This window comes from Varroa jacobsoni, unplaced genomic scaffold (assembly GCF_002532875.2).
Source record: "Varroa jacobsoni isolate VJ856 unplaced genomic scaffold, vjacob_1.0 scaffold_595, whole genome shotgun sequence".
In the NCBI taxonomy this organism is placed as follows: Eukaryota; Metazoa; Arthropoda; class Arachnida; order Mesostigmata; family Varroidae; genus Varroa; species Varroa jacobsoni.
Genome location: NW_019213497.1, coordinates 23096 through 48594, shown reverse-complemented (window position 1 = coordinate 48594; position 25499 = coordinate 23096). Strand labels below are relative to the sequence as shown.

The window sequence follows — 25499 nt, the reverse complement described above, 5'->3', positions numbered from 1 at the left end:
GCAGAAAAGTCACAATCACGATAAGAAGAAATATAATCACATAATACATCGGCAGCGATACAAAATATGAGACAGACAATGTAACCTTACACTATAATGGCGTCATAGTATGCCAAGCTGTTTGACCGCACTACCCTAGCGTTAAGATAGTCCTACCGCCTCTATATATATATAAGTTGGCCCTAAAGGAACGGTTGCATCTTTTTACGTTGTGTGCCACCCAATTTTCCTCTATATTATATCTGTTCAACAGCCAGGCCAAAACTATGCCTTCAAAAAGAACATAGGCAAACGATAGGGCTTCCTGCGCATATGTACCTTAGGCTTCGTCCTTGCACGCGTTCAAAAAGGTACCGTGGAGAATAAGACAAACCTAAATAATAAAATGTCTGAAACATTCGAAATCGGAACACAAAAATATTGTCCAGGAATGAAAAGACTTTCAATAAACTTTTACCTGAGCCATTTGTCCTCGTCGAAGCTCTGGCCAAATGACGATGCGGACGGCGGGACCTCTACATCATTTTTGGCACGCGGCCGTTCGTCCCGTAATAACGGTTGTCTATAGAAATAACCTGTACGAAGGCCGCTGTTGTCAAGTGTACGCATATGAGCCTCGAACGCCACATCGCAGAGACGCAATCGACGCGACAGCTTTGAGTCCATTTTATCCTGAAACAAATTAGAGTAACCAATGTAACACGGCATAGGTAAACAACAAATTTATCAGTTACCGATCGTTGATCTCGTTTAATCGATTACACTATTCGAGAATTTTGTGATAACAGACAATACGACACACGAACAAAGCATGTATGCCCAACTTCTAATGAGGTCGCCCATTAGCCGTCCGTCCCCATAACCTGCGGGATATATTTCAGTGTACTCAACACAAATTTTAGTAAATCTTATATTATGAAGCTCCTGTCTTACATTTAATCTGTCGATAGCAGCGCGAAATCGCCTTACCTTATCTTCATCGGCTGGAATAGCTGGTTCATGATCCTTGGTCTGTTGTTTTTGCTCTTCGCGAATTGCGGCCATTTCTTCAGGGCTAAGCACGTACACATTGTCTAGACCGAGAGGTGCTAAGGCAAGAAGCTGCTCACATGCAGAGACCGTCGCTGCCAACGAAGCGAACGCCTCTTCAATTGAGTCGCCTCCAATCAGTGCTCCTTGATTTCTGTATATGTTTCGACAAAGAAAACCATACACAAACGCGAGTGTTAACCATGGAAACAGCCCTGAACTTTCATCGTCATCTGATAAGAAGATCCTCTTTACTAAACCAAATAAATAAACGGTGAGACAGGTAAAAAAAACAATTCGTACGACTTTTAATTCATCTGCACGTTGTACCCTGTATGTATGTAACAAAAAATTTCGTTTGTATAATAAAGCCCCTTAGACAAAATTTCAATTTTAAAAGGAAATCAATATTTAATTCCTAATTTAATCATAATAAAAGCTCAAGCTATTATGCATCAACAAAGCGTATACTCCCTCACCTGATAAAAACAATTTTATTCACAGGACCAAGTGCCTTTGATAGGCCTTCACAATCGACACCAGCCGTTGCGTACGAGATGTCACCGAGAAGTGCGGCATCCGAGCATACCGGCATCAGACCGTTTTTCATTGCTGAGACCTGTGCAAATAGATACATTTTGTAATTAGTAGGGAGTCAATTAAGGGTAGGAAGTCAATTGATCGTATTAGTGAAAAAAAAAAAAATTAGGTGCAGGTTTAAATACAAAATTAGAAACAGTTCACTCGTTTGCAGAACTAAGCTGTTATTCTATACTCGTCTGTGAAAGCTTTTCCTAGGTTGGTAATACACATTATACGCACCGTCACGATAGCTGGATGTCTGGTTTGCACGATGGCTTTAATATCTGGTCTATGTGCGTGTACGATTGCATGCTGGGCGAATGCGCCGCGTGCGAACGAAAACGTCGTGGTGCCGGAATCGATCACTTGACCCTGCATGTCCACCTTGAGTAATGATGATGCTGTCACCTTTACACAGCCAGGCAGGAAAAACGAAGAGTAGGACACAGTGAGCCACTTGCTTATGTATATATATTATAAAGGGTACGGCACCTAAATTGGGGCAGACTTTGGCCAGCTGCCTGTGGCAACAGGCATGTCTCCATCTGTTATTAGCCTGTTTTTTTAGACTCGAACATTTATTTGGTAGAACATTTATTTATTTATTTATTAATACATTTAGATCTTGGTAGGAAACGATGCGTCATTTTCGTATTTTGAGCAGAAGTGAGCTATAATCTAATCTCGTTGCATTAAGCGAACTTAGATAAACATGTCTAAAATCGGCCGTCTACATTATAGGTAGTTCGAGTAGAATTTTTAAGAGGTAAGCCGGAGATCTTCAATTAGTTTTAAATCTAAAAGGACCTGAAATTCATCATAATGATGCAAAAAACCATTTTTGATACACCTAAATATTTGACACGAAAAATTACCGGCCGCCTCGTAAAGGGAAATATCAAATATTTCTTTTGCTTGTTTGTTTGCCTGCCAATATCGCTTAACGCAGCAATAGAGGATTTTTACCTCGTGTAGAAGTAAGCCAAAGGGATTTATCAGGAAGTGTTCTTGATCCTGTGAGATTCGCACGGTGGCATGCGTGAACTGGCCCTGACCGGCCGTAGCAGCCCATCCGTACATATCAAGCAGACGACACAACGCCGCCATTTTGCAACGAAGGGCCCGCTCTGGCGGTGAATAGCGAAGACCGTCAACCCCGCGTATGTCATTGATCGGAAGCAAAGGGCAGCCGCGCTGCTTCTGAGAGGACGGCAGGAGCATGTCCGTAACCTGTAGCCACACGCGCACACATATACGCATGAAAACAGTGAAAACAATTGCCATTCCTAGGAAAAGTAAACTATTAATATCGACGGCTTAATATGGTATGGTCATTACCATCCCTTTATTCTACCCGACCCCGAGTGGAGTCAATGATTAGCCAAAATAATCAAATTCATTATGAACGCCTTGTTTGGTCGATCGAAGCATCGGGAGACCATTAGGGAAAATTGTGAATATTTATACACCTATGTATAGCATATACAAGACAACAACGGTTAGCTTTAACCTGTTGAAGGGCCTGGATATTCCCCGGCGTATAGCCACTTCTTAATTGACTCTCTACAATCCGTTCCAACTCCTCCCGGAACACCTGGAAAAGATCGTTCGTACAATCGCAACGCGCAAATTTAGCGTAGTAGCAAAAGTAGTCCACTAGTTAAGTATTCGATATGCAAGAGACGTAGCTGTCTACGGCGAAACGACGAAACATGTTACTAGACCATTTCGTAGCTCTACGACAAGACTTATCCATACTAAACTAAAAGAAGCGCCGGTATATCAGCTGTTCATAACCAGAATGCCAATAGAGTAAAACGACTCAAAATTCATTCGTTTCAGGTCGGATCACCGCTTATTTTGTAGCAACCATTTATATAGACAAAGTGTTTACCTAAACATATGTCAGATACCGGGCAATTTACCTGCGAGTTCATGATCATCTCGACCCGCTTTCGTCGGTCCATTTCTTTCATGTCCGCCGCGATGTCCGCTGGACGCATCATCTGCCTCTGCGCAAATAAAACAGGGAAAAATGGAGACGATCACACATTAGCGTGCGCCAATGGCCTTACACTTCTTCAAAGGGTTGAAACCATTTCACAAATCGAAAAAGCTTACGGTGGAAAAGCTTTCGAACTTACTGGATACGTTCGTATAATGATGATGAATCGCCTTAAGTTACGTTTTAGATTCGAACACTGGCTGTCGACAGGAGGTCAACTTCTGAGATTCAGAAAAACAGGGCCTCAGACTGTCGGCCTTGGACTACTCTCTATTTGTATAGAAGTTTTCAAGGTGATAAAGGTATACAGCCACATGCGTGGCAATCATTATAATCTGCAAATCATTACCTGCAGTTCGGGGTCCTCCGGATCGAAGGTGCCATTGGTCCCTCCGTTAGACTCGTCGGCCATTTTGTACGAAGACAAAATGACCACGACCAAACAATCTGAACCCTGACACACTCAGCCTGCAATTAGTCCATCAATGAACAGAATGAATGTGCGAAACTTGTTAACAACTGCTCTTAAAAGCTACACAAAAATCAACTCTTGCATAACCAGTCATGGTTACATTTTGCATTCCCTTTCATCGGTAAAGACTGTTGCAGTCGATGTAACTGTATAACAACTCAATTTGAATAAATACGCTCAAATAAGTAACTTATACGTACGTACGTTCTATGTGTTCAGTGCCACGTTATTAATGCTCCACTAAATAAATAATATGCTGAGAACGAAAGTTCATTAAATTTTACGTTGGTTGCACCTGTTTGAAACTGATGCCAGTTGCAGACCTTCCAATGTAAAATTGGATCATTTGAGTGTGACCTAAATGATAAAAACCTTTCTCAAGCAAACGAAAAACTCTGATGTGCTGTTCAAAGCAAGCTTCAATGCTTGTTCTCGCAAAATCACTATGCCTAATGTCGACCTGATTGTGTATATAAGCTATTTTACAGATACTTAACTAAAATCGAACCACATGAGCCTATTCATAACCTGAGTTGAAAAAAAAAGAGGTATTTTCTATTACTTGCATAAAGAAAGAAAATCAAGTTAGGCAAGGCTATACAAAGGGGACAAAAAAGCCTTCAAATGTGTGTGTCATTTCCAAGTAAACGAAAACGACCATTTTAAGGATTACTGCCCAAATACTACCTCGTCCGTCTAGAAGTTGTCCGCTATTGGACCGCCCAATATTTCTGGGGAAGGCACTGGGGCCGCCAAAGACAATGTAGAGTGCAACCTATCAAGCATTAGAGATAAGATACCGATAAAATAACGACCACATTGTGTCGTCAATCATTGCGTCTTGTATATAGGAAGCCTTTCCGGCACCTTTAGATATACACCGGTCAAAGACCGGCCTAATTGCAGATGCTCGCTCTAAACAGTCCACACTTTTCAGATGCGTCGCTGTCTTCGACTAAAATATATTTCAATTAAGTACTTGAAAATGGCCAGTTCGACCTGCGTATGATGTCAACTTACTTACACTAACGTCACATAAGTTAACTTTTCCGAAAGACAGACAAGAAACTTCACGTTATATCATAATGATCACCGTAGCGGTCTGTGCTAAGATGTTGCCTAACATGTAAGTGGCGCTGAACTTCGTCAACTGTTGTAACAACTCTTGAAAACATTGTGTTGGAGATTTCACCATATTGTTTGTTTGTTTGTTTGTTTTTTAGTAGTAAATAATCAACGTGAAGCCAGCATTAGCAACATCAAAAGCGCTGACATTTATAACGAAACCTGTGCCAGAAGGTAGATCAACCAAAAATATGAAATGGAGGTTGGTATCAGTTTTTAGATGTCGACAGACGCTTAGTCTCCTGCTAAGAGCGTCGGCACTAGGTCCAACAAAGAAAATTGCGACTTTAATGAGAAATTCTATAGAAAATGAAGCGTCTCTTTTTTTTTTCTCGTTGTCGATACGATAACGCGCTATCGTCACAACGATCTCCTCCACCTTAATTTGCCACGCCGTCGTCGCCTCGATGGAGAACTGTTGGGAGGAAGTTAGCTCAGTTAGCCGGGACTTTTCCGCGAAGACCAATCGATTTCCACACAAGTCAACGCAAAAAGACAGAGGACTTGGTATACAAGAACCGGCAATGTTGTACAGATTTAGACATTTTCTTTTTGAATCGCCTTAACCGCTGTGTCTGGCGTCAATAAAATACGATCGGTCTAAATTGGCAACTAACAGAATGCCATGTTATTTATTATAATTATCATATAACTTAAAGTGTGTTTCACTCCTGACAATTCGCGCTTAACTAGGGCTAAGGGACCAGCGAGCCGACGCGTCATCAGTGTGACCATGTAGCATCTTCGTTGGTAACCTGCATTATTTTCACCTTGGCAGCGATGCCCTACTGCATAAAGTAACCATAGTATTTGAAGACAAATTACAGTCTATTTCAAGTCGATACTGAAAAAGGAGATTCTGCATATAAAGGGCAACTTCGTTGTAAATAATAGATTTCAAATCTATGTTCTCCATTACTAATTCGCCCACGAAAAATGTCAGAAATCAGGTTAATCGCTAGCTCGAGAGGAAAAACCCAACCTAGGATGAAAGTTCAGATGTGGCCTTCGACAGCCGACAAATACTCTTTTGCCGTATGTTTGGCCCAAGGCCCAAAAACTGGTTACATTCCTCCCTACTGGCAAGAGTAGCAGTAGCAGTAGCTCGTAGCGTATCAACTAATCTCTCGGTACCGGAAGCAGCATCTTGCCAATCTCAACACGAACCGATGCTATTTACAGTCAGCTGTAGAGGCAGCATCGCTTGAACCGGAGTCGTCACAAATGGGGTATGAAAAGGTTTTACTGTCGGCAGGACCGACCACCTTTAACTCTCTTGTTAGGTTGTTCTCCCCTCTTAGTTCGATTGAAGAATGCATTGCCATACACGCTACACTGGTGTAGGCTCAAACATTCGACTCCACCCGATGAGGAGAATAAGACTGATTCGAACTTAAAGTCGATACGCCTAGGGATGCCAGTCAAGTGAGCGTTTTGAACAAGATCGAACGCATCTATCTGGACTAGTTATATAACAACAATATCATCAACGTTACCACCCTGTTTTAGTAGTAGTATAGATATCGTAGATATGCAAAGTATAGATAACGTTGCACAAGGTTTAAATGGATTTTGGTCAACAGTCTCTTTTTTATTCTTTCTGTTCTACTTCTGTATGACCTTCATGACGATACATGAGTTCCACGGCCAAGTGATGACGTTACTATGTTTCTTTCAGCGTAGCCATTCGTCGAATATGGCGACCGGACAAAGGCAGCTAAAAGATGACTCATAATATCCATTACTGTTACAGGGTGTACGTACATTAACAGCCACTGTTAGTTTTTTTCCGTCTAAACGTTGTATTAGAGCAGTATTATACTATAAGAGAACAGTATGAGCAATCATACGTCCTATTTGTTCACTCACAACAGTCATAAATATATAGCATAAGTGAGTAAGGGTTATACGAAGTAATCCGATGACAAGGAACGTCTCCTCTTATGCTCTTCCGTGTGCTGTCATGCATAGCTGACTAGCGTTTTCTGGCTTACTGTAACATCCGTCAAGCGACATCTATGAAAAAAAGCATAGTACGTTAGCACCGAACGGCAATACCAGCGTATTGCTCCAAGCACGCTATCGAAATCCTTGTTTAGTAATTAAAATTAAAGTGCAAGAGCGTTTCATTGAAGCATACCCAATAAAAGCACAACTAAAATTTACCACAGTTTAATACTAAGCGTTGCCAGGCTTCCGAGATCTTTCTGCGATTGTGCACACTTTGTGTAGAACATCAGTTTATCCAGAAACACGAACAGAAGTGCTCCACGATCATGAGATCTGAGAATTGCTTCTCAAATTAGGACTCTTTTAAGAGTGCGCGTCCAATGCATTGTACACAGGTCGTATGCCCAGACCAGGCTCAATTATTCCATCGACCTATTCAACAGGTTTACTCTATATTACATAACATATGCATACATATATATAAGCTGGACCGTGTTGTAGAACACGATTGATCCGATCGTTTTAGTTTGCAGCTGGAAGACGATGACCATTAAGACCAACACAGCTGACCTTTTAGGTAGAGTTCTTCTACAGAAAAAGGCCACTTTTATCTTGAAAATGGCAAAAACTAACAAAACGCTTCCCCGCTGGCCATTATACAGTTGCGTGGCATACAATTCTACCAATACCAATAGTGAAGCGGTCGAAACTATGTTTATTCGCGGAATACATACAAATGTATAATGATAAAATCGCTTAAAAGACTTATAACCTAAAAAAAGGTTCCTTTGCTTTAAATACTAGTCGAGCAGACGGACAGAGGGACTCAGTCAAAAAAAATAAACCGTTTTCTAGCTTCGTGGTCGCTGTATGGAAAGTAGAACTTCAATACTCCAACTGCTATTTTCTGAGCTGAGACTAAACGCCTAAATCGGCGGGTTTTTCAGACCCAAATCAATCCCACAGAAGGCACGGATTGATTGAGCTTATTATGGTCCACGCTCGGAGAAGACGCCTAACTACCGTTTGGAAACACTACGACGCTCACCAACATCGTTCATGCTGATATATATAATTGTATATTTTTATAAAATTTATGTTGTGTGAACAAGTGCGCTCAACTTGTGTTGCATAAGGAAATTTGCTCAACCTATATTGTGGAAGAAGCTCTATTTGACGCTATTTCTATTATAAATATAGTTAGTCTTTTGTTTTATAGGTAAAATGAATGAAATGCACTTGATACACCAGTGTGTTTGTCTAATATAGCGTCCGTCTGTTGATTCGTGTCTTTATCGAGTCTCAAACGCTTTCCAATGGCAATAGGACATGGCTGCGTTTTCTGGCTCGGAAGAAGCTTATTCTTTACGGGAGAACTTGCACTTAGAACAGCCAATTTAATCAATATTCTTCCCCAGAGAAGTTTCATTTTTCCATAGAGTGTGGTGCTCAGTCAGGCAAATTGGTCGCTTTTGTGACTTCCTTGATAACCGCTGAGAATTTATAGAAGGTACATATGGGAAGGTTGTTTATTTTTCTAAATTCTACAAAATGCATACAAAATTGCATTTAGGAGAATTTTCGAATTTTTTTTTTTAACTTTTGCAACTGAGTCGTAAATCGTAGATTCTTGTTCAAGTTGTTTATAACTAATGAAATACGAGCAATCTAAGTTGATTTTTTGCAATCGTTTGAATACTTTTTTGAAGGGCAGCTTTTTTTCCTCATGATAGGGAATGGGAGATCATTGGGGAAATCTTTTGTAAAAATCTATAAGAAAATTGTAGGGTCTATATTAGGCTAAAGTTTCATAGCGAGATTTTTGCAGAACTTTTTTGCCCCCTGCCAAAGTGGCAGCAATATTTTTGCATGGACGTCTATATAGCGGTAGCTTTCTTTTATCGTCCTATTCGAAAGCTTTCAACGAGCTGAATTGAAATACTATACTGATACTTAACATGATGCTCTAGTTAACCTTTATTCGGTGAAATATGTTTATTATAAAAAAAAAAAAGTTAATCTGTACGCCTTGGTAACTTCACAGTGACAAAATTAGTATGCCAACCGACTTTATCAATCGTAACGGTTACTAGCAGTCGACATAAGACCACTTGATTCACGTACGTCCCTCCCTCAGAGGTCCGCCGACGATAGATCCTATTCAGGTGCGTCCCGGAAACAGAGTCCGGGACACTTAAAAAAAACACTTAAAGAAACACTTAAAAAAAAACCGTAATCATATTGTAGAAACATATTGTAGCAAAGGCCAACATACCACGAACGAGGTAAATCTAGACTTAAGTTAGCCGTTTGGCCGAGGTATTCAAACATACCGATCAAACAGCCGCAAAGGAATAACGGGTAGGTCAGACAGGGCAACTGCAACGGGATAAGCCTTATTGTATCTTGTAATTTACGTTGAGCTGAGTATAATATGAAAAAGTTAAATCAAAGCTAATCAATGGTTAAATAAGCATGGAACGAAGGCCGCGAGTCCGCCAGATTATGATAGATAATTAGAGCTACCGCAAATAGGAAAACCATTATAGTTCTATCGCGTAGCTCTGGCAAGACGTGACAATTTCTAACCTTATCTGGATAGTTACCGTGAATCAAAGGAAACTTTTGTTCAATATTATCCAAGAAAATCGATTTTTGCACCCTTGGTAGTAAATAAAAAGTTGGACACTTGAGTGACAGGTTTATTAAGGCTTTGGATTTTATTTATATTTTACATTTGAGCACAGCATGAGCCGTCTAGTGTTGGGCTACATAGGAAATGTAAACGGATCATTTATCTTCAAATCAATTATTGCAGAACGATTAACAGAACGATTTGCCGAAGCTTGAAATCAGTAATAAAAAATTTTCATTATCAGTCACGCGACTGCGCCTATGAAATTATTCAAAGCTCCACCCATGAAGATTTTGCCGAACCAGAAAAATACAACAAACTGTAGAAAAAATAATTTATTCAGCAGCCGACTATTTAAATTATCACATTTATTTTAAACGGTGTTACTCTCCCCGTCAGTCATAGAAAACGAGCGGACCAAATGAGATTCCTGATGATGTCAAAGTTAAGGATTGCGGATAGATACTACCCAGGCACTTCTGATCAGGACGTAAATCTAAGATAATATAACATCACGATGATATAGTATTTTCCTATATCGAAGATCGGAAAGCTTTATATACGCAGACCAATAGGGTGTAACCAGCGCCAATAGCGTGGTAACGCTTACCCACAACCAAGCACACTGGGCAAAAATTATCCTAGATGACTTCATCACCTCATCATTGCACTCGAAAAACCTTCTCCGTTGAGCATCTAGCAAACTCGTAGTATTAATTATATATAAAAGGTTTATTATTCATAAAAATTAACTAGTCATAGAGAACCCTATTCTGAAATGTAGATAAGAACAAACAGTGACCTTTTTGTCTTACGCTTCTCTTCTATCTGCGTTTTTAACAGACCCTGCACGCGGCGTTAGAACGCTTATTCAATTCACAATAAAAATATATAATGATAACAGTTATACTAGCAGTAGTATAAGAAGATAGTCAATCTTCTGGAGATAGTCAAATCATCTTGATACAATCAATCGTTTTACAATGGATTTTTCCACTTCCTCGGTTTCTTTCTAGAGTTCTACTAAACTTCTAGCTTCATTGCAAATTATCGAGTGAATTAATTTTTCTTTTCGTTCAATGCGATTCACCATAAATATGCATACTTTCACAAAGTATACACCCTGTCATCGACGTTAGCTATAAGGTTATTGTTACCTTATAGCTAACTTTTGACGTTCTCTAGATCAGTGTAAGATCAAAACCACTTCTTTGAACAATGGCGAACAGCGATACACAACAAAAAAAAAAAAAACAAAAGAGTAGTTAGGAATGAATAACGTAGTAGTAAAAAAAAAAAAAAAAAAAAAAAAAAGTATGGTCTGGCGATGGCAATAATCCCTTCTTTACCGGCTTAATACTATCATTGTTCCACAAGTTCGTTAAACGAACTTAACTGGACAAATCTTCATAGAAGTGAACAGCTTGTTATCGACCGCACGCGGTAATAGCTGAAGCATCTTAGAAAAGGTAGCGTACATTTTGGAGCGTCGCTGCACTGTTCATCATGGACTGGACAGACCAGATTACATCATGTGCGACGGCCTGCGGAGGTCCCTAACGGGAAAGGGCAAAGGAGGTTAGAGGCCGATGAACCGCTCGCATTAAAACACACGCCACGCCCTGATATGCCGCCGATTTCTAGACTATTTCTCATTTAGACGACTGAATACTAACCGCTTTTATAATTTTCATTTTGTTATTTAGATCCTCCCCCAACATACGGTGGGCTTTAGTCAACATGACACATACCCAATGAAATCTTCTATTACTCGTTATTTCGATCAGTGAAGAGAAAGAACTATACCGTTATGCTAGACGGAAAGTTGTTTCAATGAAACACGCTTAAGGTATACATGGAAAAGTAAACAGGGCAATATAACACGAACATCGTTCCGTCGAGTTCTCGTCACGGAATTTTCTTTTCCAGCCTATTCCATAGGTTGGCGGTGTTCATCAAACGAAAGAATTATCCACTTAGAGAGCCATTTATACGGAACGATAAATGAAGCTCTTTACGAGGTCATCGACGACCGACGGACAACGGACTATCCAGTGATTGTTATCAAACCCAAAGGACCCCGCGATAGGGCAGTGTTATCTCTGTGCATATATATAATAGTGAAATATGCACAGCTGTTATATGCAGGATGTTAGAGTGAAAGTGTTACATGTTGGCAAAACAAGGGCTGTATGAAACTCAGTGGATAGTTGTCTCTGTGATCAGACCAATTGGTGGCAGCGGCTGGACGAGGCAGGCAACAAACTGCGGTGGGCTGAGAGTAAAGAAGTCGAATATTTTTTCGCGTGCACGGAAGGCGGACACCATTACGGACGAATATTGATACCGTTGAAAATTTTTTTAATAGCACAGGGATTTTTTGACCATCCCAAAAGTTATTAGATCAAATATTGGGATACTTCGATCATCTACCTGACCGAGAAACGTGGTTGTACAACCCCCATCCCTGTAGAACTGTTGAAATCTTTAGAAGGGATGGGGGAGGCAGAGGGAAATGTAACACTAAATTTATACTAATACGTTTGGCGCCTACATTACGCTGGACATATCCGATTGGCTCAGTACTTACGCTGCCCAAGGTAGACTCGTTAAATTTACAACAGTAAATACGTTTAGCAATTAGGTTTCTATAGGGGCCTGTATAAAATTCCAGCATCTATGCTATATAATACCATAAAAAGGCTTTACAGATCAGCAGAGCAGGGTTGACTGAATAATCATGACAAGAATTACAAGCCACAGATAGCCAATTGTTGGTATTACCGTGACGCCGGTTTCTCTAAAAGAATTCAGAACTGGTATCTGCTCATTGCTACAAAGATATTAGTGGATATCTTTGGGATAAAGCGCAGGGCAGATTTTGAAACCGATATAAGTTATGCAACTTCTATTACATTACATTGAAGCCCAATGTGTTCACATCTACAGTTATGGTTGGTTTTCTTCAGTGTCGAAAAGCCCCTATAGGTAGCTACAGATTATTTGCTCATTGTTTATAATTGTTGGATTTAAAGATTGTCTCGTTTTTGTCTAAAATCTGTAAATGACTACCTTGTCGGCCAGTTCGGATACCTACAAACGGCTACCTGCTCATACAAAAATGAGCAATGGCACTAGTTTTCAGCAATACTTCTTCTATGATTGACTCGTGTATACACCTTTGGTTTAGATTCTGCTTATTTTTCATTCTTTTTAGTAGGATAACGTGACACAAATTCTTTTTTCGTTTTTCAATACGACAACGCCGCTGCCGCCCGCCACGAGCTGTCTACGACTGCCGCAGTCGTTGTTGTCGTTGGTTACCGTCACAACTATGACGACCAACCGCGGCAGCTAACGTCATCGGAACAGCATAAGCAACTGCACCGTTACTTGGGACCGAGAAGGGAATAGGAAAAGGGCCACTAGTTTTGTTGCTCGTCGAAGCAGTAGCAGGCGTTGTACATCGTTGCCAATGCTGTGGATAGTAGCGCGCCATCCTGTATCGCGGTGCCTCTCGAACGACAGCAGCAAACGCTTGGTGCTTGATGCCAGCGACGACGACAATGACGAGCAGTGCTGTGCAGTAAGCGAATTGAGCCTAGTTATTGTGCGCGCTGCTCCTAGCATCGTAGTAGAGGCGTCGCCGGCGTGAAGCCGCTAGACACACATACGAACGCACTTTAGACACCTGGTGGTTTCGATAACGTGCCTACGAAAGCGAATTCAATGGGCCGTCACGTCCGCCACAACTAAAAATCGCCAACTTCAATCAGAGATCTGTAGAAGCGACAGCAGCGGTTCCACTCAGCGTTGTTGCAGCCATCGACGTCGTCGACGCTCTTGCTCGTAATGACTGCGCCCGAAAAGCATATTATAACAACAACAACAGGAAACAGACTTTCGTTCACTGCTCCTTCGTCACAAGTGTAATTCGCTCGTTTTCTGTATTCACTCTGTTTTGATCCGACGCACTGTATCACCTAGGTCTTGATTCTGATCAACTCAGAACCTTTATTTGGCTCCCTTACCTTCCCCTTTCAGTCGTTCGCTGCCGAAGTCATCATCAGCGATGTAATCAATAAGCCCTCAGCAGCAATTCTTCTCCTGTCATCGTAACTATTTTCATTGCCTAGTATTTTGTTAATTTCTATCATTCGTCAGTAGCGTGCCCGATAAATGGACGATGTGGCCACGAATTTTCTGTCCACCTATTCTCCATTCGGTCCTACTTATTTGCCATCGTGGCAACAGTGTCCCACAGTTATCAGTAATGGAGTAACGATTAAATGTTACACTAGCTTTTATCGGGACCTATGTCATCCCGATTTGGGCGTGTCCGTGTATGAGCAGCGTCCATTGCTGTTCTGTTTGAGATCTTCTGAAATGATCAATAACCGGTCCGATGGATGGATGGATGGATGGATGAATGACTGACAAGAAATTACTAAATTGTGTCTATGCAGTTAATAGGTCAGCTTGAAATTACCCTATGCTCCTACTGCGTATAAGTAACAACTAGTTTAATACGAATGAGTGTATGCGACATCTTCCCGACAAGAATGGTACTGCTAGCATGGGATTTATCTTTGGCATTTTGCAGATGTAGCAAACGTCCAATACCTAACGTTGACTGTAGCCTGGACGGCCGACGATCGCCTCCAGAATGAAACTAACGACGGCGGTCTGTCGATGCCCGGTTACGAGTCTAACCCGAGGACTTCGCCTACTACAGTTCCTCTCACAGTCTAGTCGATGTATCCAATAACTTCCGCCTGAAATCGACCCATCGTTGTGCAGCCCTACTTCTATTCTGGCTAAAATAGGCGGTGCCATATACGCGTTAGCGGCTGCCATCCATATTATCGTTACCGAGTGGCAAAAGAAGTGAGGAAGAATTTCCCATTCAGTTAATCATACGTTAAATTACGATGCTCCTCGTTCATTGTATTGACCTCGACAGCATCACGACGACGGCGACACATGCCGCCGCCGCCGCCGCCGCCGCCGCTGGCGGCACAGCAACGGCAACACCAGCAGTCGCCATTCGGGCGCTTGACATACTGGGTGAGGTTTTTTGCTGCTGCTGCTGCCGTTGACAGCAGCAGCAGCAGTAGCCGGACGTAGGCCGACGGTAAGCACCTGAGGCAAAAGAGGCTGTTGCTGCTGCGCCGGCAATGATGATGGCAGTGGCGGTGCTGATAATAGGGCTGGTGGCCAACAGAAGGCAATGTTGAGCGGCGGATGACCGGCGCCCGGTCCGGCTCGACCCTACTGCCGTCTCCATCAGGCCAATGCAACAAAACACAGCTCACTACAGTGCTGCTGTCGCCATAAAAACGGACGACGAGCCTTACAGCGGCAGCGACAGCAACAGCTTATCATAGCGCACACTACGGCACCGCGCTGTTTCAGGTCGCTAAGAGAGGACACCAACTGAACTCAGCAATATTGCCTTTCGTCTTTGTTGCGAACGGCTCCGAATTTATTAGGACTCCTGATCAAGACGCGAGAATTACAACTGCCGAGTTTGTATTGGTAAACAATGTACACTAACGCATCGGACACGGCCGCTGCAATTATGGGTCATCCTATTATCGAACTCGACGATATGGCCGATAGCAACAATAACGGGGTGCGATTTCGGTGCGGAAGATACCAATGAGAACGCATAGCATTGGAATGCACGTAGTATCTTCCCAAAAGTTATCGGAGACTATAGAACGATGACACAGCGACGGCCGCAGTAGCAGAACTACATCGCAAGCAATCCGTTCACGTTCCTCTTCGTCTCGTTAACGCTAACACTTACCGGAAACTGTTGTTTGTGATGACACCGTGAGAGCGGCGCCCAGTCGGCAATGCGTCCCTCTTCTCTACTTCGCTCGAGGTGGTGGCTTTTTTAATTTTTGGGCGTCGTTAATGGTGGCGGCTATAGATATCCTTGGTCGTACCTCCCCTGGCCTGTTGTGATTCTACTACTCTGGTCCGGATCAGTAGGTGTTAAGCTATAGTTGGCGATATCGGCAGCTTGCCAACACACACGGCTTACCGGGTTTGGTTAAGAGCAGGCAACACTCGCTGTGCACGTCAACACTGACTCGGTCGGATCCAGGACACTCACTTATTGAACCTGTTTTAAACACGGGTGCTCACAATACTCACTCCCTCCGTAACAATGCAACGCATGTAAATAACGCGGGTATGTACAAAGGTTACGTTCCTGCAATTTAGTTTCTATTCAATCGAGCAATCAATCTAGTTGGCCGTCGTCCTACTGCTGCTGCTGCTGCTGCTGCCGGGGGGCACAAATAAAAGCGGTTCCTGTCGTCGTACTAGGTGCTAATAGCAGGACAAATTTGTTTACATCAAGGACAGTTTGAACGGTCGCGTATTCTATGTCGTTGCGTATTGTTTAACGACAAAACACTCGAAAGGGTGGCGCTTTGTACTGCAACAAAATGCAGCTGGATGTTGGCAACGATAGCCTATCCGTCCGTCGGTCGGTCGGTCGGTCCGTCTAGCTGGCTCCGTTCGTTTGGGCTGGACGACGACGACGACGACGGCGACGACCGGCGGCGGCAGCAGCAGCACTACCACTCACTCGCTCACTGGCTTGTTCACTAAACTCACGCTGCTGCTGCTGCTACTGCTGCTCCTGGTAGCGACAGCAGTAACAGGCAGTCCTCACTCCTTGGTGCGTCTGTTCACCGTGGAGGCTGCGACTGGCTTTTTGTGCCTGCTGATGATGCCGGCACCGCGCTCTGTGCCCTATGCTAGCTCTGCCGTCGGTCAATCGGTCGGCTGGTCGGTGCAGCCGCACGGCAGCGGCGGTGACGACGACTGCGGCGGCGGCGGCGGCGGCGGCTGCGGCGGCGGCGGCGGCGGCGGCTGCTGCCTTTTGCCTGCCAACGAGCCTCCCAGTCGGCCAGGCTCAGTTGATCAAAACAGTCAGGAGTCCAACGCACGCTCAGACGCAGGCGGCTCTCACAGACAGACACGCACGCACGCACGCACACCCAGACACAAAACTTAGCAGGAAAGAGTATATAGGTGTAGATACAACGAGCAGCAGCAGTAGCCTCCCTCCCTTCCGCCCTGATTGACCGATTCTGCGACCGCAACAGCAGGGGCGGTTCCCGCTATGGCCGTTGCATTGGGGCGCGGCCGCGCGGACGGAAAAGCCATTTGATCGATTGGCACTACAGATCATAGTGCCGACACGGAAAGCCTTTAACACGACAACGATGGCAACAACTGATTGACGGGATTTGGCTATCTTTTTTGTACATCGTATTAGTCGGATATAAAATATCGTTTCTTTTTCAGTGCATAAGTTTTCGTAATAAAATTTTTCTTGCTAGATTAGAATACTGTATATAATACTACGCTACCTTGGACTCTGTTAAATCGCAAAAACCGGCTTTAGAAAGTTCGAGCTGGCAGTCGGCAGTAACTAGGAAGGCCCCATGATGCGTCTGAGACTAGTTGGAGTACACTACAATTTAAAAGTACAAATTAAGCGTCGACGGCATTTGCAAGTGTGACAAATGTTTTTTGTCAAAATGTGTTGTCACCTCGTCTCGTTCCTTTATGCAGAGGTGACACATTATTTACGAGTTAGTAAAACAGTGAAGTACTGAAATAAAACGCCTTTGTAGAGCTTGCGTACTTTCCAAGCAACGTTTGTTGTTCCAAACCTTCGTCAGTCTGCGCCTCGCAAAATCCATAATTTAAAAATTATTTCATAGTTATTTCTTATTAGTAATCGCGGAAGAAGCTTGAAAAACAATCATGAAAGTTTGGAAGTTCCCATATATTTGTGTCGAAATATTGATTATTTGTGTTGAAATATGAATTAAATTTTTTTTAGCAGTCTTTAAACAATCTGTGAAATACAAATAAGAGTAGAGAACTGCTTCTTATGCCACTTTTATACTGTATAATATACCTTGATTTTGAGCCTGGTCCAATTGAGCAACACTTAAATGTAATAGAAAGGAGATGAGCTGCTTTGTTCGGTTTCTCCAATTTTTGTATTGGCTAAGTTAAAATTATTACTTCATAATCTATATCGTCTCAGATATTGTTAGAAAGCAACATACAATCGAGGACATAGAACTGTACACTCCTCGGTTGTACGGCTGATGCCTGAACGATGATTTAGATTAGCGGAGTGTAGAGTTCCGCGAATGCAGTAACTACTCTCTCCACCGCCGCCAAATGATGACTCTTGAGCCATCGCCCATGTATCTGTCTCACCGGCGACCGCCATCTTGTCGAAAGTAGAATGAACAATACTTAAAAATACTCGTGAATTAGAAATCAATATCAGATGTTGCCTTTGTACAATTGTTTTGACTGAAGCGGACGACGACCGAGTAGAAAATCGAAGAGATCTTCACGTAAAAATACAATCGGGTGCAAAATCGTTTGAGTGTCCGCTTTGGTCGAGCGTTTTCCGCCAGCTGGAATAGGCGCTAAGCTTCTATGATATCGTTATGTCTCGGTAACTGACGTGAAGCTTCCATGTAAAACATTGGCGCTAATGAATGTTATTTTTTCCGCCATCTTGTACCTCGTTGGTGTGCAGCGGCAGTGAGCGTGTGTTGAACGTAATTTTTCTTGCGAATCCGGTGCAAACAGGCACCGTTCGATTCACTTGTGTGCGACGCCTACTAAAGTGGCGACGGCGTCAAAATGCCGATTTATTTTCAACGGCCGGAGAATGCCCTAAAAAGGGCACAAGGTAGACACTACCGTGATTAAAAATCTCCTTGTACACAGACAGCCCCATACAGTTGCCCTAGCTGGGATGCCAACACGAGCGGCTGCCGGCTTCGCCACGTTTCGTCAATATGTTCTCATATAGACACAATAATATATATTTAGCTCATATGGAAAGAACGTTAACTGTGCCGTGATATAATTCAATGAAGTACTATCCTAAGTCTGACGCGGCATTGACTGTAAATGTGGTGAATACGGTATTCTACAACACATCGAAATGATTTTTCCCGAAACTCCCTTTCGCCCTTTCTGCTAATTAAACAACTAACAAGCAGTCTATGGTATAGTGAAACTCAGAGGACGACATTTCAGCTGGTTCCAATACGATCCTAAAATTGAGTCGAATTTAATTAACTTGAAAATTCTGAGATTTTAGACATCGAACCGAGAAAGCTTTGACAAGCTACACGAATTATTCGCTTGACTAATGTCCAAAAGACCATTTCCGCTGTTTGGTGTCAGTAGGAAACTTTTGCCAAACGCCTCGATCTAGTTAAGTACTCTACTCATTCTAACTGCATATTGAAAAACTACATGAATATAAATTAATACCCACTAAAATAAGAGGACTCGGCTTGAGTTGTAACCATGTGTACGTAGATACGTTACACACGCCCATTGTAACAAAACACAAAAGCAACAATAACAGCCGGTAAAAACTCTACCGCCTTGCTACAATTAGCAATAAACGGTGACGCGAATTTCGTATCGATCGGGGGGTCAATTTCAGTCCGAGTTGATATCTCAGTTTAGTGTATTTTTCATATTCCGCAATTACTAACTTAAGGAATATTAATGATGGTGACTTATCTTTGCGTACGCGACTAGCCTGTAGTAAATACTGTTGTCTAGGTATGTATGTGCGCTTGGCAGTAGTAAAGCAGCAGGGCCAAAACGGTTTCTGGCTTTATGCCAGCTTTTCCGTCTGTCTGTCTGTTATATGAGTTAAGTCGAGAGACATAAAGTACACTAGCCGAAAGTATGCCAATTGTCGTTTTAATTAAAGACTGTGCAAATAATAAATAACAAAATTAAAATACATACAAAAAAGGGCAATCAAGCTAAGCAAAGGTAGTTCAGTCTAGTCACGTTATCTGACGCACGAGAATTATGATGACTTACTTTTTCGTTTCGTAGTATAACTTGGTGAATATTTGGTAATACTCACGGGCTAAATGCCCGTTCTGCAATAGTATTTGCAACACTAATTCAAAGTATAACAAAACATAGCACATGTGGATCTTTGTAATTGCCTCTATGTTTCTGTCCGTTGTCTCACAATTTCGAAAAAAAAAAAAAAAAAAAAAAAAAAGCCTAAGAGTGCCGTTTCAGCTAAAATATGATGTTTGTTCGTGAACGACTGCTCGCAAAATCATATACAATTAATTAAGTTTACATGCTTAATTTACTGAAATTAAATATCGGCGGATCTGAATGGCATTGTAGATTTCGCACCTCTAACCCAGGAGGTGTCAGCCTTTGGCTTGAATAACACAAATGAGTTGGATTCTAGCTCTCTAATCGATGTTGTCTTTCTCTTCTATCTTCAGAGTTCATTGATGTTGGCAAAAAAGCATCGGCGCTTGATGCGCTTTACGATGTTATCAAGTCACGCAAGCACCGAACATGGCAAAAGGTAGAAGAAACATTCTCGTTATCGGACAGGCTTACTTATCACGTTCAATTCATCCGATTTCACCGGCTGGCATATTATTGTTTTGGAGTAATAATTTATTATCACTCTCGTAATGGATTATATGGTTTGAAATGAAGTATCTGTTTATTTATGAAAGATTTACATCAAAAGATAGCACTTTTATCAAGTGTTGTCAAACCATCAAAGCGAAGCCTCTGAGAAAAATATTAACAACACTGATGAATAATAACATTGCAGGTCCACGAACCAATTATGAAACTGTACCTGGAGCTATGTGTCGATCTCAAGAAAAGTCATCTTGCGAAGGAGGGACTTTTTCAATATCGAATCATCTGCCAACAGGTAAAATAATCATGCTTACAATATACTAACGTGGAGATGAGATGTCTGATATGTTCGTTGCGCAAACCATGAATATATATATACGCTAAATTTATTTGTATTTATAGATAATAGAAAGAAATCGGGATGATTTTGTTGGCGGTGGGGACAATGGTTAGTGAAAAGAGGAATCACTTTATCCTGGGCGCTTTCTTTGCCGGTCAGATTCTAATAATTGGTGAAGTGAATTGTCCAGGTAGAATAAATACAAAACGGCATTCCAGTTGCCGGCGAAACAGTTAAAAAGTTACGCCGGTCTCGCAAGTCTGCCGACAATACTTCTACAGAACGACAGTGCCTGTAAACGGGGACGTCCTATTATACCAATATCTTACGTGGTAATCTACTTCAACGCCGTGGCACCGTTTAGGTGAACATCGCGTCATTAGAACAAGTCGTAAAGGAATATCTTGCTCTAGCAGAAGCTAAAACCGAGGCTGCTCGAAAGGAAAGCGCTCAGGCTGTTCTGGAGACCACGATGGTTGACGATCTTGACCAGGTTTGTACTAACTTGATAAATAAATCAATCTGTTCTCTATTTACATATACATATTAATAAATATAGCCATAACTGCTCGATAAACCGATAAATCTACTTTAGTATTGTACTGGTATAGTAGACTTATAGAAAAACAGAAAATCAAAATCATAATCTTTTTTTCGTCAAGAATGCTTGCGGAACTACACGTGGTAAGTTCGATGCATGGGCGCTTGGTCACACACTCCTTTTCCATTAGGTGGCAACTCCTGAGAATCTCCTCCTATCGGCAGTTTCGAGTGAGGGCAACCAGGAGCGCAGTGATCGAGTCCTTCTGACGCCGTGGGTAAAGTTTCTATGGGAATCGTATCGCCAATGTTTAGAACTCCTGAGAAACAACTCGCGTGTTGAACGTCTCTATCACGATATCGCTCAGGCAGCGTTTCGGTTCTGCGTCAACTATGCTCGCAAGACCGAGTTCCGAAAGCTGTGCGACAATCTCCGTGGTCATCTAGCCCATATTCACCGTTTCCCGCAACAAGCGACAGCAATCAACCTCCAGGTATATTGAGCAACGTATTATCCTAGAGCTAGCACCAATTAACCCACGGTTTGTCTATTTTACAAGTTGTTTCGTGCATATAAAAAAGACGTATAGCAACCACGTATTGTTATGCTGTTCTTACAAGCGAAGAACCCAATGAACAAACATGTGTGACAAACTGAACTTTTGTAGGCGGCAGAGACTCAACAGATGCACTTGGAAACCCGTCTGACCCAGCTTGATATGGCCATTAAGATGGAACTGTGGCAGGAAGCATACAAAGCGGCTGAAGACATTCATGCTATGATGTGTCTTTCAAAGAAGTCCACAAAGCCCCCGTTGATGGCCGGCTATTACCAGCGCTTGGCTCTCGTTTTTCTGAAGGCCGGCAATGGACTTTTCCATGCTTCAGCTTTGCTTAAGCACCTTAACCTCGTCAAGGTATAAATCGACTTTTTACACGTTGGAGATTTCATTAAGACAGAGTAATTAATGCTTAGTACTAGACTACTACATAGTAAAGCTGTCTGAAACAGTACTTATGCATTATTTCTTTGCGCTGGTGCCCTAAATTCTAGAACATAAGTCGTAAAGCCATTCTTTGTAAAGTAAAAGCCCAATTTACAGTCTATCAAAATGTATTTTTCTTTATACTTTGTGCAGGATCTGAAAAAGAGTATTACAAGTGAAGAATTACGACGTTTGGCTGCACGCGCTGTTCTCGCTACTCTGGCAACTCCTCTGCCAGCAACACGCCCCGAGATGGATAACCTCGTCGAAACCGATGAGGCAGTGATGGACAAGAATGTGCGGGTTTTAGCCAACCTACTTGGATTAGCTAATCCGCCATCAAGGCACACACTCGTTAGAGATCTACAGCGGTTAAATATCGTCAGTCTGGCCCCGAAAGAAATTCAAAAACTGTATGCACTGTTTGAAACCGATTTCGATCCGCTTAAACTGTGCGCGGGGGTCAGTAAGGTTTTCGAGTTCATCAACGAATGGTCGACCTCAACTGCGCCAGCGGTAGGCGAAGCCGGTAAAGACGGCTTAAAAGAAGGCGCTACCACACCTCCTTGCGATGAGCTCACCGTTTATCTTAAGGGCCTCAAGGCAATGATGGTCTGTCGTTTGCTGCGTGAGATTGCTCAGGTGTACGAGTCGATTTCAATCACTCGCGTGCTCGAGCTTTGCCCGATGATTGATGCTTTTGAACTGGAGGCGGCTGTCGTTGATGCTGTACGGAGACACAGCCTACAGGTGCGTATCGACCATAAGCGGCAAGCCCTGCACTTCGGCACTGAGCTTTCGATTTCGCAACGCGAAGAGACAATTGACCAAGGAGGGCCTTATCTGCAGGCCATGCCATCGGACCTTATTCGTTCACAACTCGAGAAGCTATATCGGGTATTGCGTCAAAGCGTTGACGTCATTCAGCCAGAGCGTATTCAGGCTGAGCGCAAAAGCCTCCGTCAGGAGTTGCACAAAGCTTATCTGGCTGGATGGAAACGCGAACAGCGCAAAATTCTCGAAAGGCAATCGAAAATTGAAAAACGCAAAGAAGAACTTGAGAACAAGAGTCTCGCGCGTGAAGAGGCCGAACGCCAAGAAGAGGAACGTCGCCAGCTGCGGCTTCGGGAGGCCGAAGCGGCACGCCTTAAGAAGGAGGCGGAGGAACGTGAAGGCCTACGTATGGCACGCGAAGAAGAGGAGCGACGTAAAAAAATGATGGCAGAAAAAATAGAAGCGCTCAAGCGTACTGAGTTTGGTGCTAAAATGATCGAAAGTATTGAAGAGCAAATGCTGGAACGTATGAACACCGAAGATATACAGCAGATTCAGCTCGATCACTGGACCAAGGAGCGTCGCGAGCTGCAACAGCGCATGCACAAACAAGAACGCAAGGTTTGAGACAAATTAGAGTTCAGTCGTGGTGTACTTATTCAGAAATCTTTCTATCTAGAGACTTCAACAATAATATTGTAGATGTGTATCATTCAAAATTAGTTCGTTGAACGAAAAACTAATGTAATAGACCGATTATTGTATTTATTTACAAATCACTGTGTTGCAGATTGATCATATGGAACGTGCCAAGCGTTTAGAAGAGATTCCTCTCTTGGAAAAGGAGTTTGCCCGTCGCGACGCGGAAAGACGTAAGCTTTGGGATGAGCTGGAGCATGAAAGGGTGGAGCGCGCTATTGCCGAACGTCACTTGGCCATGGAGCAGAAGCGAAGGCTGAGCCGCATGGCCGAGGACAAGGAGCGCTTCATACAGAAGCTGCAGGCTGAACGTTACGAAGAGTACAAGAAACTTAAGCAGGAATTCGATGCCAGGCTTGCGAGCGAGAAAGCTAAACGGCTAGCCGAAAGAAAGGTACACCGTGTATGACTGAACTCTACAGATTTTAAAAAAGGGTTGGGCTATAGGTTATGTTTATAGTTTGCTATCCGTGTCGGTAAAGAATCCCTTAGAATATCAGTTACAGCGATAAGTCAAAGGTATGTGAAAATGAGCTTATATCGCATAAGACTACGTAAAGGAAACAAAAATATGGAGGAAGCTACGCGGTAGTTGTCTTTACCAATATCAAGTTATCTCGATCAGTCTTCAAGTATTACCAGCGTCGTAGTAACTGGCCCGTTATGTGACCTAGGTCAAACATAAGGCCAGTTTAAAGGCATAATATTTCAGACTTGGAACTAACTACGTTCTTAGGACCTGACGAATAGCTTACGAGTACCCGTCTTTACGCAGCTGCTTGATCTTTGTTTTGTTCATTTACAGCAACAACGTATTCAGGAACGTCGCGAAAAGTATCGCGCCGAAAAGGAACGGAAGCGTAAAGAGGCTGAGGAGGCCGAACTGCGCAGAATTGAAGAGGAAGAGAGGGCCGCCCGTAAAGCTGCTGAACTTAAACAACGTCAACGCGAACTTGAAATTGAAGAGAAAATGGCTCAGCAGAAGAAACAGGAACAGGAAGAACAAGAGCAGCGCGAACGTGAAAGACAAGAAAAGATTCAGGCGATTGCTGCAGCTGCTGGAGCTGCTGCCGGAGGACGTTCTCGGGAAGGAGATGGACCTTCGTCAAGAGCACAGCAACAACAGCACTGGCGACGACCTATTTCTCTCACCGACGGATCTCGAGCAGACAGGGATCGGGACAGAGACGGCGGACGCTGGACTTCAGGGAGCGGGACCGGCAGCGGTTCCGCACTCGGAGCGCGGAATGATGCTTCACTCAGCAGCAACTGGCGCGAGAAGACAGGACCTCTTACGGGACAACGTAGAGACAACCGAGATATCGATAGAGGGGACTTCGGCCGCGGAGGTAATAGGGGAGGTACTATGGATCGTGGTGGCGGTGTTAGTGAGTCCTACTGGAGAAGGAGTGGGGGCGTTGGTCAGGGTCGACAGGACACAAGAGGAGGACAAGATAGAGACCGTGAACGCGACAGGGATGGACGCAGAGATAACCGAAGTTTTGCGCCTTCCTCCGACGTGACAAGCGACAATTGGAGGAAGAGTTAGATCCAACTAACGTGGATGTGCAGACGGCAAAGCAGCTTGCGTCGATCAGCCGTATTGCGATCGGCCTCATGATATACGATAAGGCCGGCTTTACTGCATCTGACTTATATACACATACTTGTCGTCTAGACGTCCGGCGGGTCTGTGCTTCGGCCCTTCGTTTCATCGAATAAATTTTAGTAAATGATTGCGGACTCGAATCTATCGTGTTTTGTTTTTAGTTGTAGCTTTAGGCAAGAACAAAATATGAGCGAAATATAATCAATAGGAGATAATTAAAAGTGCTACGGAGGTTTAATGAGGCGTGCATCAGGTAAAG

At 43.0% G+C, this 25499-nt stretch overlaps 2 protein-coding genes across 5 annotated transcripts in view; one reads left to right on the top strand and one right to left on the bottom strand.

Moving 5' to 3' along the window:
- hts (adducin 1-like protein hts) overlaps positions 1–16565 on the bottom strand; it is a 33224-nt gene extending 16659 nt beyond the window's left edge. For 2 of the 4 annotated variants that reach the window (XM_022835534.2, XM_022835535.2), the window contains exons 1-9: positions 15611–16565; positions 3966–4084; positions 3537–3623; positions 3122–3205; positions 2578–2841; positions 1852–2019; positions 1509–1648; positions 970–1183; positions 458–672 (exon numbers count right to left, since the gene is read on the bottom strand). In XM_022835534.2, the coding sequence (XP_022691269.1) occupies positions 458–672; positions 970–1183; positions 1509–1648; positions 1852–2019; positions 2578–2841; positions 3122–3205; positions 3537–3623; positions 3966–4028 (1235 nt within the window). In that variant the 5' untranslated portion in view covers positions 4029–4084; positions 15611–16565. The remainder of the gene's footprint in view (positions 1–457; positions 673–969; positions 1184–1508; positions 1649–1851; positions 2020–2577; positions 2842–3121; positions 3206–3536; positions 3624–3965; positions 4085–15610) is intronic. The other 2 variants (XM_022835536.2, XM_022835537.2) reach the window with 2 other exon arrangements.
- Positions 16566–18365: 1800 nt separating this feature from the next.
- On the top strand, positions 18366–25380 carry eIF3a (eukaryotic translation initiation factor 3 subunit a). Its single transcript, XM_022835529.2, has 9 exons — positions 18366–18547; positions 20139–20224; positions 20483–20587; positions 20997–21125; positions 21364–21666; positions 21841–22089; positions 22312–23553; positions 23723–24025; positions 24437–25380. The coding sequence occupies exons 1-9, from the start codon at positions 18499–18501 to the stop codon at positions 25178–25180; spliced, it is 3210 nt and encodes a 1069-aa protein (XP_022691264.1). The 5' UTR covers positions 18366–18498; the 3' UTR covers positions 25181–25380.
- The last annotated feature ends 119 nt before the right edge of the window (positions 25381–25499 follow it).